General features: G+C 54.8%; 3 protein-coding genes across 5 annotated transcripts; all 3 read right to left on the bottom strand.

Annotated features, from left to right (window-relative positions):
- Positions 1–3,194: 3,194 nt before the first annotated feature.
- Positions 3,195–6,506, bottom strand: LOC122896029 (zinc finger protein 688-like). 3 transcript variants are annotated; one of them, XM_044233968.1, is made up of 3 exons: positions 5,945–6,506; positions 5,517–5,630; positions 3,195–4,329 (listed from the first exon to the last, which is right to left on the bottom strand). In XM_044233968.1, exons 1-3 carry the CDS (start codon positions 6,138–6,140, stop codon positions 3,809–3,811), a joined length of 831 nt encoding a protein of 276 aa, XP_044089903.1. In that variant the 5' UTR covers positions 6,141–6,506; the 3' UTR covers positions 3,195–3,808. The 3 variants fall into 3 exon arrangements, with proteins under 3 accessions (XP_044089903.1, XP_044089904.1, XP_044089905.1); XM_044233969.1 differs by lacking the exon at positions 5,945–6,506 and adding an exon at positions 5,796–5,930; XM_044233970.1 differs by lacking the exon at positions 5,517–5,630.
- A 2,464-nt stretch (positions 6,507–8,970) lies between these two features.
- LOC122896030 (zinc finger protein 785-like) lies at positions 8,971–11,339 on the bottom strand (the record flags this gene model as incomplete). The annotated part of the gene is given in 3 exon segments (XM_044233971.1): positions 8,971–11,045; positions 11,047–11,099; positions 11,102–11,339. Coding segments are annotated over 3 exon segments (837 nt in total), but the record flags the coding sequence as incomplete, so codon positions are not given.
- An 816-nt stretch (positions 11,340–12,155) lies between these two features.
- On the bottom strand, positions 12,156–12,960 carry LOC122895496 (zinc finger protein 688-like). Its single transcript, XM_044232921.1, has one exon. It carries the CDS (start codon positions 12,958–12,960, stop codon positions 12,628–12,630), a length of 333 nt encoding a protein of 110 aa, XP_044088856.1. The 3' UTR covers positions 12,156–12,627.
- Positions 12,961–12,982: the final 22 nt, after the last annotated feature.

Below are 12,982 nucleotides of genomic sequence, written 5' to 3'. Positions count from 1 at the left end.
GGCTCGGCCTGTTCGCGCACTGAGCCCTCGCCAGCCCTCGGCCATAACCGGCCTTCTGGGTCAGGACACCGGAGCACAGAGGGGTGACCCTGCCCCAGGCCACCCAGCTAGCAAGTCAGGAAGCCCGGGTTCAAACCCAGACAGTCTAACTCCGGAACCCCACGCCGTAATGCCGCGAAGAATTCAAGGCAGAGGCTCAGCAACCACAGAGCGAGGTAGGGGTGGAGCCGCCCAGACGCAGGTGCCACGTGGAGCAGCGCGTGGCCAGCACCCTGCGAGGCCAGGAGGGGCCTGGGCGCCTCTGCAATTCCGTGCTGTTACGTAAATGTCAAGAGAAAAAAAAACCTTAAATGATGGGCTGTGGTAAGTATTGAACGTAAAAGGGCTGTATTTAAGGGTGGCCTCATGGCAAAAAAAAAAAAAAAAAAAAAAAAGTCGTTCAGGTGTTGAGGAGGTTTGTGAAATTGCCCCGGGGGGACGGTGGCGACAGGCTTCTCAGAAGGTCCCCTGTGGCGGCTCTGGCCGGGGCTCCTCTCGCTCAGACCCTTGCTGGGACCCCTGGGTCGCCGGGCTGGTCTCTGGGCCGCCTGCTTTTGGCCTTTCCCATCCGTCAACACCGCAGCCTGGCTTAGTGAAGAGAGCAGGAGCGTCCCCTGAGAATCTGGGGACTTCTACCGTGTGATCTTCAGTAAGGTCCTTCCCGTCTCTGGGCCTCCGCCTTCTCAGAGCGGTTCTGTGCAACAGGATTTCCATGAAAGTCTGTGGGAAGAACCGAGCCTTCTTCCCCGTGTCCCCCCCGAGCTTCAACCTTTGAACCCGGCAGCTCCCCGAAGCTCCCTTCCTGTTCCACAGTGCTGCGGGCCTCCCTGTCATCCCCTCCCAACCCCGGCTCACCCCAGGAACGGCCCCTCCATCCTCCTCCTCACTCAGCCAAAAATCTTATCATCATTCCTGGCTTACCCGATGCTCTCAGCCCCCACGTCCAGCCCACAGAAAGGTCCTGTCCCCTCCGCTCCCGGTGTCTCCCTCCGACCTGCTGCGACTCGCCAGCTCCATTCTGCTTGCCCCACTGCAGTCCATTCTCCGAGCAGCCAGCGTGGGTTTGCAAGTCACCTGCAAGTTTTGCAAGTTACCTGTGAGGTCCCTAGAATAGTCAGACTCGGAGGGAGAGAAAATGGAACGGTGGTGGTGGGGAGGAGTGGGGAGGAGAGGGGGCGCAGTGTTTAACGGGTTCAGGTTTCAGCGGGGGAGATGGAGACGGTCTAGAGAGGGCTGCTGGTGATGGGCGCACACACGTATTGTACTTAACGCCACTAAACTCTACACTTAAAAATATTTGAGGGGCGCCTGGGTGGCTAAGTCACTGAGCATCATTACTCACGTGCTGGCTTATCACTTGTTTTACCCCACCCTTCTCGAACGTAAGCTCCCCAGCAGTTCATTGTGTTCTCCACGCTGTATCTCGGCACACAGAATAGTGCCTGGTACACAGCAGTTGCTTAGAATGTATTTGTTAAACGGATAAACAAAAGAAAAGAAAAGAAAGCACTCACTGGGCCGAATGCTGACCTGGCTGCTCCGTGCCCCATACACTGTGCCAGGTTCCACGCCCCTCCCCGGGGTGCCTCTTCTCTCGCCTCAGCCCTCTCCAGTACTGGTCATCCCTTGTCCTCCACACTGTCCCACTCCTGACTGATGGCCCCTCGCCAGGCCCTCGGGATCCCTTGCTCCAGCTCTTCATACTCGACCCCCCTGGAATGTACTTGTTCACAGCTCTGATCGCCAGTCACTAAGTCATGCAGATTCTGTGGTAGAAGCCTCTCCTGAGTATCTCCCCAGCCCCCAGGTCAGCAAACAAAGGCAACTGCAAGAAAAATCTTGCTTTTCAGCCTGGTCCCGGCTCCTGCTCACCTCTAGCTGGTAGCAGATGCCCAACAGATCTCAAGTCTAGTCTCCTGCGTGGGTCACATCTTCCAACAGAGCTGGTCAAATACCCCTGCTCCTGTTAGAGACCTGTCTAAGGCTCCTCAGTGCCTACCTGGCAAACCTCAAGCCCTCCTGCAGGGATCTGTGGCCTTCCCAGATTGCTGTGTGTGTCTTCTAGGACCCTTTACCTAGTTGTCACTCAGGTGGAACTGCTGACCATTCCCTAGACAGGACCAACCTGGTTGAAATCTTCCCCATCCTTCAAGGCCAGTTTTGAACCTCCTCCTCCAGGGAACCTCCCGGGTCTCCTCTTTGCCTTCCTCCCATACTGTTTTGGAATAACAGTAACCAGTGTTTACTGAACACTAACATGCGAGGCCTTCTTCTGTATTATCTCGTTTAATCCGTATATCACTCTTAGGAGGTAGGTGCTGTTATTATGCAGGTTTCACAGACGAAGAAACTAAGGCACAGAGAGGTGGGGCAAGCACCGACTCCGCACTGTGCTCATGGTCATCCTTTCTATGAAACAAGGCTCCCTGTGCCTGAATATCTACCCCCACAACAATTCCTACTCCGCTATTCCCTCTGTTTCTACTAGACTTCCTAGTCATGATATGGGAAGCACAACCATCTCCTCTCTAAGCCACATTTCCTGGTGGATCAGCAGCTAGGATGGGTTAGGTGGTCCCTCTGGACCTCTTCCAACCTCGTCTCGATCACCATGGAACATGGGACCCAAGTCCGAGTGTCAAAGGAGCCCAGCACGAAACCCACAGGAGCGTCACATCATGTTTGCTGAGTGAATGAATGAATGAATGAATGGGACCAGCCCGCCCCACCCTGAACTCCGTTACCACCTAGCTGTCTCCCCCACAGCAGCCACACAATCTACGGCCCCTGAATGTTGACAGCACTTTCTAAGTGCAAGGTCACTGGCCGTGGTGGGACTCTCCATGTCCTGCTAAGACTCCCCCGGGAAGGCAGGGCTAGGCCCCTGCCCAGACCCCAGTTTCCACCTCACCCTCACCGGAGCCGCTGCTGTTTCCCGCTGAGATGTAACTGCCATGGAAAGTGGTAGATAACTAGGCACCGTGTCAGCTTTGTCCAGCTTTGCTGCTTTATAGTCGTGACCCTTTGAGAAAATCACTTTGTCCCTCAGAGCCTCAGTTTACTCATCTGCAAAATATGGCTTTGATGTCCACGCCCTGTCTCCTTAGCAGGCTTCTTTACATTTTCTGAAGCATAAAATGTCAACGACAGTTCACTCTTTCAACAAATGTTTATTGCACATTTACTGTGTCCTACATATTATCTTGTTAAAGTTTCAGCCTTCACAGTAACCCGTTGAGGTAGCTATTTTTAATCTTTATTTTACAGATGAGGGAGCTGAGGCTCAGGGACAGCATGTGACTTGCCGGCTGTGCCTGGGGACAAGCTGCGGAGACTAGATCTGGGCTTCGGTACTCTTTTCCACCCGCGCCACTTCCCAGGCTCACTGCTGCCGGGCCTTGACCACCCCTGGGTCCTGGGGCCCCCTCCCCAGGCCTTAGTCCCCTCAGCCTTTGCCTCTGATGTAGAGCAGCAGCAAGGGGGGAGTGTCTGAGACAAGGTAAAACCTCGGTGAGATTCACACTGTGAGAAAGGTCCGGCATCTCACTCTATGTTTTGTTTTGTTTTTTAGAAATACTGGGGCAAGTAGGGGCAAGTTTCATCTATTTGTAGCTTTACAGGCACTTTTCTTTTTACAAGTTTTGAAACTTGAGGGATCCTTGAGGGAAGCCCAAGGGATGAACTTCGGTTCCCAAATCCCTGCCACGGGAGCCCCGCTCAGGGCTCAGGCAGTCCAAGTTCAGGCTCAGCTCCAGCCTGCGCGAGGGGCTCACCCGCACTCCTCAAAGATGTCTGGGTAGTGTCGGAACAGCACAGGTGGGTCCCGGTCACCCCTCACCGGAGCCCGAGGCACAGCCCGGATGCCAGGCCTCCGGCCCCGCCGCCCCCCAGAGCAGGAGCGGTGGATCCACTGGTGCGCCTCCACAGCGAACTTCCTCTTAAAGCGCATGCCGCACTCGGGGCAGGGGAAGGGCCGCTCGCCGGAGTGCATGCGCCGGTGGCTGACCAGCAGGGACGGGTAGGTGAAGCGGCGGCCGCAGTCCGCACACACGTGCCGCCGCTGGCTGTCCTGAGCGTCCGCGCGGGGCGCTGGGGCTGAGGCCTGCGCGCCGGTGTTCTGGTTCCAGGCGGCACTGGTGGCCGGCTCTGCTCTGCCCGAAGCTTTTCTGTCGGTCCAGTCAGGGCTGTGCTTAACCAGCTCTTTCGAAGGCTCCTTGCCGGGGGTCTTTCTGGGTCCCTTGGCTCCCGGCCCTTCCTCCTGTGCTGCTTTCTTCTTGTTTGGGGTGTCTCCTGGCAAATGGAAAGTAAGAGACATTTTATCTTATTTCTTAAAGATTTTACTTATTTATTGGACAGAGAGAGAGCACAAGTGAGGGGAGCGGCAGGCTCCCCGCTGAGCAGAGAGACTGATATGGGACTGGATCCCACGACCCTGGGATCATGACCTGAGCCAAGGGCAGCTCAGCTGACTGAGCCACCCAGGCGCCCCAAGATACATTTCATTCATTTATTTTTTAAGATTTTATTTATTTATGACAGAGAGAGAGCGAGAGAGGGAACACAAGCATGGGGGAGCTGGAGAGGGAGAAGGAGGCTCCCTGTGAGCCTGATACACGGTGGATCCCAGGGGACTGGGATCATGACTTGAGCCAAAGGCAGACGCTTCACGACTGAGCCACCCAGGTGCCCCCCACCCCCAAGATACATTTTAAAACACATTTGCTTACATCCTCTCAGGTTATAGGGTTCTTATAGTTAGGGAAGCAGCAGAAAAGTCCTCCGCAGCGACTGACACACAAGCTTTGAAGGATGATAAACAAATTTCACATCTCCTAAGCGTGACTTATCCGGGCCTTGCCTCTCATGTTTCAAATGGGAACCAATAGTTTCTTTACTTCACAGGGTTGTTGGGAGGGTTAAATCAGGAGAAGCATGTTAGGCATTTAGTAAATGCTCAATAAAACAATAGCTATTACTATTGTGTTTGCTCGATTTTTTATAGGATAAAACTTCTACAGATGAGGAAACATCTTTGCTCAAGGTCACTCTGCTACGGGACGGTGAGGGAGAGGAGCCAGGTTGTTGCTTACGGGGCGTCTTGCCTTGTACCGCCTCATGGACCACTTTGCCTTGCTTGAGGAATGTGAAAGGCAGACCTGAAGCCCCTTGCATTCCTGGGTTTTAATTGTTCCTGAAAGGGGAGAACGAGTGGTGTTTTCTTCAAGAGCGCCCTAGAAACCGGAGTCTGGGACTCGGGGTCCTGATTCGGCCATTCTGGTCCTAAAATGAGGAACGTCCCAAGTTCTGAAACCCTGTACCAGGTCTGCCTTCTTTCTCCTTTAGTATCCAACATGGGGCGGGGCGGGGGGGGGTCTTGAATTCCTTTAGGGCTGCTGGAAGTGGGGGTCTGAAGGAAAACTTCGTGGGACAGGAAGCGCTGGAGCGCCAAGTGGGGGAGACTTGGGACGATCCCTCACCTCTCAGAGCTCCTCCCAGGCTCTCCCCCTCCTCAGGATCCTGGGCGGCGGGGCTCCAAGCCTCACTCTCCTGTTCCATCCAAGAGATGAGGGCTGGTTTGGGGCCTGGGAATCCTGGGAGAGAACAGGGGTCACAGTGGGGCTTGAGAGGCTGTCCTGGGCCGATGGCATCCCCCTGCCAGGGTAAGGACACCTCCTCAGAACTCGGGCTCAACGCGGACAGGGTCTGCAGTGCTCCCGCCTGAAGGAAGCGGCCGCTGGGTGGAAGCGCTCCCTAACCTGAAGCCCTGGGAGTGGAGGTGGCTGGTGCCGTTGGCGGGATAGTGTGGGATTGTGTGCGATGAGGGCGCACAGTCCTCTCGGTCCTCATGTCGTCTCCCCTGTGAACCCCAGTGAAGGAGGAGGGGGGCTCTGACCCGGGGCCTCACCGAGCGCGCCCAGGTGGCCGTAGGTCTCCCGCATCACGTCCCGGTACAGGGCCCTCTGCGCGGGCCGCAGACAGCCCCACTCCTCCGGGGAGAAGTACACGGCCACGTCCGCGAAGCTCACGGCCCCGGGCTTCTTGTAACCAGGCCCGGTCTCCCCCGGTCTCAGCGCCAGAAGCGGGGCTGGGGGCGGCGCCATGGGGCCTGCCGGCCCCGCGCAGTGGCCGTCCTGTCCCCGAGGCCACCGCCTCCCCGCGCGCGGCCTCAGCTTTCGTCGTCCGCAGGAAGGGCTCCGGAGGTCGGGGCCCCGCCCAGCCTCGGCGTCCGAACGCAGTCGAGGGCACCGAGGTAGCTGGTAGCTAGGGATTCGGGGGTTGGGATGGGGACAGACAAAATCCCTCGGTGTTTATTCACTGCATGGCACCTTGGATTTAGCTGGGTTTGGGGACCCGGAAGGTGTCTTCCGAAAATATGGCGACATCCTGGCTTCAGTTGTCAATGGATGCTCTTAAGGGCGCCATTCCTTGATCATACCAAACATGGCGCCTGCCTGGCTTCTCTAGCCTCAGCGGCCGCTTGCCCTCAACTACAATGGCCGCTGCAGGTGGGGGTTTTAGGTGAGGCGGAGACGGAACACAGAGGAGTGGCCTGGGGGGCGGGACGTTCCTGCCTTCAAGAAAGATGGACGAGCCGCGGCTTCCAGTACGGCTCTTCGCGGGCGCGGCCCGGCGGCCGGTGATTGGCCCGCAGAGCAGGAAGAGGCGGCCCCGCCCCGCCCCCGGGTTTCTGACTGTGGAAAGCGCAGCTTGGTCACCTGGCTCTGGGATCCGCGGAGACCCTCGTCGTCTGTGGAGCTCAGCGTTGTGCCGTCGACGGTCTCTCTCTCTGCCTCCCGACGGCAGGGTCTGGACTCGGGCCCCTCCCCCTGCGAGAGCCGCACAGACCCTCCCCAGGCCCTGGGGACGGCGGAGGTAGAGACCAGGTACACGTTTACCGTTGGGACCGCCGCTGCGGGGCGCGCCCGACTCCTTGCGCCCGCGGGACGGCTCGGTCCCTGGACTGGAGCTTATGGGGGGGGACTTTGGTTTATGCGGTTCGAATCGGAGTGGGGAAATTATCCATTTTATTAATTAAATTATTTATTTTATTAATATATTATATATATTTATTAATATAAATAATAAATTAATTGGTTAATTAAAATTATCCGTATATTAATTTTCTCAGCAGGGAGCCTGCTTCCTCTCCTCTCTCTCTCTCTGTGACCCCCTCTCTGCTGAGCAGAGAGCCCGATGCGGGGCTTGATCCCAGGACCCTGAAATCATGACCTGAGCTGAAGGCAGCGGCTTAACCCACGGAGCCACCCAGGCACCCTCCCCTCTGCTTCTTTAAGTTGTTCTAAATTACTGGGGATAGCATCAGATCTTAAATACCATTTTTTTCCCCTGGGAAACCTTCTTTGACCCCTCGGTCTTCTCTCTCCAGACTTGCCTGAGCCTCATCTGTCATCCCGGGTCTGACTTCCCTACTGTCCAGGATTGCAGCCTCTGCTTCCTAGATTCAGTAGGTTCCTTTTTTTTTAGTGGAGATGGATCATCTTAATGGCTTGTGGCATTGGACTATAGATACCGGATAGCTTTGTCCTACTGGGAATATTCCTGCAATCAGGCTCCTGCCATGCCAGGAGCATGGGGCTAGTCGTTGGGTTAATGAACAAAACCTAGGTCCCTGTTGACAGCAGTCCACTGTCTGGTCTCGGAAACTCCTTGCTTGGCTCTCCTACCTGCCGCAGCGCATGCTCTCTCTCCTTGGTGTTCACAAATGTTCTTCATGGCTGACTAAGTTAGTACCTTCTCCATCTTCCGATTTTCTTGCCCCACCCTTGTGATTTTTCACCCGGAATACTTACGGCTTTTGGGATGACTTCTAATGACTTCACCTTGACAACTACTTGCTTATTTTATAACTTTTTAAACTTGAGTCCTGATGAGGTCTCACTGCACTCATTGTGGTGAATAGTGTAGAAGTGGAATAAAGAAAAAAGTATCGTCAGGGGCACCTGGGTGGCCCAGTGGGTTAAGCCTCTGCCTTTGGCTCAGGTCATGATCCCAGGGTCCTGGGATCAAGCCCCCCAGGAGCCCCACATCGGGCTCCCTGCTCAGTGGGAAGACTGCTTCTCCCTCTCCCGCTCCCCCTGCTTGTGCTCCCTCTCTCGCTCTCTGTCAAATAAATTTAAAAAAAAAAAATCTTAAAAAAAAGAAAAGAAAAGAAAAATTGATCTTCAGGTAGGAGTCTCTTTCTAAACAGAGAATCAACTTTACCTAAAAAGAAACCACAAAGGATTTCACCTGGACCAAAAATTGCCTTTGTTTACTCAGGTACTATGTTACAAGTCTCTTCCTTTTTGTACCAGGGATGGAGAAAACTGAAGGAGATGGAACCAAACAATTAACCCGGGGGTTAACTAAAGAGATTGAAACAAACTTTTAGGACTAAAACTGCCCCATCCTAAGTGGCTGATGTCTTGTTGTTTTTCCTGCCAAACATAAAAATACAAAGACGATCTTGCTTTCAAATCGTTTTATTGCCCACCAAATTGTATATGTTTGTCCCAGAATCTTAATCTAACTCAGTAAGAAGTTATAAAACAGACAAAGATAATTACAGTTCACAAATTTTACTAGTCTGTAACAAGCTGCATTTAAATTTTTTTTTTTTAAGATTTTATTTACTCGAGAGAGATAGTACGAGCAGAGGCAGGGGCACAGGGAGGGGGAGAATCTCAAGCCGCCTCCACACTGAGCGCAGAGTCTCACATGGGGCTCAGTGTCACAACGCTGAGACTGTAACCCAAGCTGAAACCAAGGGTTCAAGGCTCAATCAACTGAGCCACCCAGGCGCCCCAGTGCATTTGAATTTTTTTTAAAGATTTTATTTATTTATTTGACAGAGATCACAGGTAGGGAGAGAGGAAGGGAAGCAGGCTCCCTGCTGAGCAGAGAGCCCGATGTAGGGCTCGATCCCAGGACCCCAGGATCATGACCTGAGCCGAAGGCAGAGGCTTAACCCACCGAGCCACCCAGGCGCCCAGTACATTTGAATTTTAAGGGAGAGCTGCTGTTTCTTGCATAAATCTCAGCCTGCTGTTGAAGTGTTCAGGAGTGAAGAATAATGATGCCTGCAACTTACCGTGAAATAAAAATAAGAGATAAATGAGCAGACGGGACGGACTGAGCGGTCGGCACGTGATAAAGCAAATGTAGCAACTTAGAGACTCGCGATTCCGTAGAGACGTCGTGGGGGCGCTCGGCCACTCGTTCTTCGTGGGAGGTGCCTTCAGGTTTTCTCTCAGACAACCTGTGGAGTAGCCAAGCGAGACAGTGAAGGCTTAGAAAGGTTGAATGACAGGCTTACAGTCCCACAGCGAGTGGGAACTGAGCCAAACCCAGAATCCAGATCTACTAGTTCAGGAGAGGCTATGTGGTTCAGTAAAATAACACCCAGTTCCCATTCCTAATCATCTTTGGAACCCAGAGGTTCCAAGAGCAGTCCTTTGTTCAGAGATACTCGTGTCCCCCAGGACCGCTCCTGGCTCACGGCTCTGCTTGGTCCCACCGAAGTCCTTATTCCTTCCATAGTCTGATCAAAAGTGCGGCTAGCAGGTCCGAGTGGGTCAGAAAGACCCTCTTCACTACTGACACATACAAGCGTACACTACAAACTAGACTGGAGATACTTGGCCTTGATTTCAAGCCTAATGGCAGGTAATTTACTCTCTTAAACAAAAATGCCAGCATTATGTTTCCAGCTGCTGTGGCCCAAGAACACATCTTCATTCAGAAGGTGTAAAATCCCGACAACATGCAAGTATCTGAAGAGAAAAACACTGCAGTCACTGATTCATAGAAGTTGGAGGGGGAAAAAAACCTTTAAGCTAAGCTTGACACTTCTGTGCGCTCTGTGCGATGTGCGCGAAGGGCAGGACAGTTCCCCGCCCGAAGCCGTTGTTCTCCTCCCTGGGGTCACCTTCAGGACTTTAAGACCAAGAGTGCCAACAGTGGCTTGACGCTGTGTTTCCTTGCCAGATGTCTCATCGACCCTGGCTAGAAGAATCCTTGGGTGAGCTTCCCCTACTGAGGATAGGCCCAAGGTGTCCCTTCTGTTCCAGGGGATACTCAGAATGTATATGGGCTCCTTGAATGGGTTCTTGCACCGAGGGGCCCCATCTCTGAGGAACAGGAGAGACACAGACCAGAAAGCAGGATCCTCTGAGGGAGAGAACAGTCCAGGGAGAAAAGCCAGGTAGGTGAATGATTTCCTGCGAAGAAACTCCAAGTGGGACTTGGAAGGGGGAGCGAGAGCCTCAGAAAATGGGTTCAGCCTTCAGGTGACCTTTCAGATTCCCTCCTCCTCCCGAAGGACCAGCTCTGTGCCCCCTTAACTCAGAGCTTTGTTTGCCTTAAGTGCTTACTTCCTTTCCATCCATTCCTTATCCCCCAAATACATCAACTTTGCCTTTTCCCTTCCAAAGAAAACAGGTCATCTCTGGCGAGCTCCATCACCCACATTCTTGAAATATATCTGGAAAGCACCGGAAATGAACTGGGGGATCCTGGCCTCCCAAAACAAGCACTGGCTCCGAGAGCCCTACTGCAGGCCGCTGCCACCTCGGCCTCTTGCCAGAGCGATGGATCCACTGGTGGGCTTCCAAGGCATACTTGCGCTTAAAGCCCTTCCCACACTGTGGACAGGGGAAGGGCCGGTTTTCCGAGTGAATGCGCTGGTGACTGAGGAGGAGAGAGGAGTAGGGGAACCGGCGGCCACAGTCTGGACAGGGGTAGGGCTTCTCGCCTGTGTGGGTGCGCCTGTGGATGGCCAGCAGGGAGCTGTAGGCGAAACGGAGGCTGCAGCTCGGACAGCTGTAGGGCTTCTCGCCTGTGTGTGTGCGCTGGTGGATGGCTAGCAGGTAGGGGTAAGTGAAGCGACTTTCGCAGTTTGGGCATGGGTAGGGCTTCTCCCCGGTGTGAGCCCGTCTGCGGATGGCCAGGGAGCCCCTCTGGCGGAAACGTCGCCCACAATCAGGGCAGGAGTAGGGCTTTTCCCCCTGTGTGGATGAGCTGATGCTGGAGCAGGTCCTCGCGCTGGGAGAAACGGGCCGGCACTGGTCACAGGGGAAGGGCCGCTCCCCGGAGTGGACCCGCCTGTGGGTGGCCAGGAGGGAGGGGTAGCTGAAGTTGCGGCCACAGTCTGAGCAGGAGAAAGGTGATCTGCGGGTTGTCGTGTTCTTGAACCAAGGCCTGACCGGGCTCTGCCCAGAGTTCCAGCAGAGCTCTGAGCAGGTGGTTCCGTGACCGCACCCGGGGGCCTGCTGGATGTGACCACTCCTCGAGACACTTCCTCACGCTCCATCTCTTTTTGCTTTGGACTCTTCATCAGTTCTTTCTCTTCACGCTCATCCCTGGATCCTGAGACGGGGAAAGATAAAAGTTGAAACCCAGTAGCACATTCCATACAGTGGCCTGCCTGGGAGGCAGCATGAATGTGTGAGCATATGGCAGTGTTCGAGACTGGGGCCTCATCGGGCCCAGAAGGCCATCCCGGAGTAAATGCAAAATTCATCATCTGACTGGTGTTAACACGGAAGCTTTGAAAATGGGAGCTCAAGGGAGGCGTCCACAGTACTGAACCTCTCCCTCCTCTGTCAGGCAGTGAGCGAGGTGACGACCCAGCCTTCATAGAGCTTACTGTCCGGAGCCTGTTCATGATCCCTTCCCAAAATAGCCATTAAATGATCTTCCTCGGTGCCTTCAGGGCCATCGCCAAAATGTCTACACTTGCGGTATCCTCCAGGTTCCAGGGGAAGACCTGGGAACAAGCAGGTATTATGACAGCTGCGGAGAAAACAGCTTTCTTTTTCTTTTTTTTTTTCTTTCTTTTTTTTTTTTTTAAAGATTTTATTTATTTATTTGACAGACAGAGATCACAAGTAGGCAGAGAGGCAGCAGAGAGAGAGGAAGGGAAGCAGGCTCCCCGCCTAGCAGAGAGCCCGATGCGGGACTCGATCCCAGGACCCTGAGATCATGACCTGAGCCGAAGGCAGTGGCTTAACCCACTGAGCCACCCAGGTGCCCCCGAAAACAGCTTTCTTGATGTTAAAATCTCCGACGAGCGGGTGACCGCACCCTACCCAAGAGGAGCGTCTGTCCTTCCGCTTCTCTCTCCGCTTGGCCGCCCTGGCAGCTCGGGCGCTATTTTGCACTGAACTGGGGTTTCCCTGTAGAACTAAGAGGTGCTGTAAACCCCAATTTAGCGGCTCTACGAGCCATTCTGCAGCGAGACTGGCACTTTCTGGGGCTAAGACGGGGCTCTGGAGGGGCGGCGTGTGCTGTGGCTCCGAGTTCACAGGGGCTTCTCGAAGGTCCCACACTGGGTTTGAGGGGAAGGACCTGTTCCCTTCCCCCTGACCCGGAGGACGGCTGCTGCGGTCTCGCGCTCCGGATCCTGGGCCTCCGGGCTCCACGCCGCCACCTCTCCTGACACCCGAGAAATAAAAGCGGGTTCGGGGCCGGAAAATCCTGCGGAGACGTTGGGTTCGGCTGAGGGCCCGAGAGGGGAGGATGAGGGCGCTCAGCTCCCACACTAACAGCCCACTTGTCTCTGGGGACATTAGTCCCCCTTCCCGTGCATTACTGGTCCCGGCTGGGCCGCCGGGCCTCCCCGAGCGCGCCGCGGTGGCCGCAGGTCTCCCGCATCACGTCCCGGTGCAGGGCCCTCTGCGCGGGCCGCAGACAGCCCCACTCGTCCGGGGAGAAGGACACCGCCACGTCCGCGAAGCTCACGGCTCCAGGGCTGCTTTCTCCGGTCAGCCCGCTCCGGGCCTCCCCAGGTACATCCGCCAGGAGCGGGGTCAGGGGCGGCGCCATAGGAAAGCCCTTTAGTTTGACGCCAAGAGAGGCTTCCCTCTCTTCCCTTGACGGAAAAAATTCCCTCAGGACCAAAGCACTGCCCTTGACCAACATGGCGTCTCTCTGGCCTCAACCT

The sequence above is a fragment of the Neovison vison genome, chromosome 14, assembly GCF_020171115.1.
Source record: "Neovison vison isolate M4711 chromosome 14, ASM_NN_V1, whole genome shotgun sequence".
Classification (NCBI taxonomy): Eukaryota; Metazoa; Chordata; class Mammalia; order Carnivora; family Mustelidae; genus Neogale; species Neogale vison.
The sequence above is the reverse complement of the archived record's forward strand: the minus strand, read 5'-3'. Positions and strand labels throughout refer to the sequence as shown.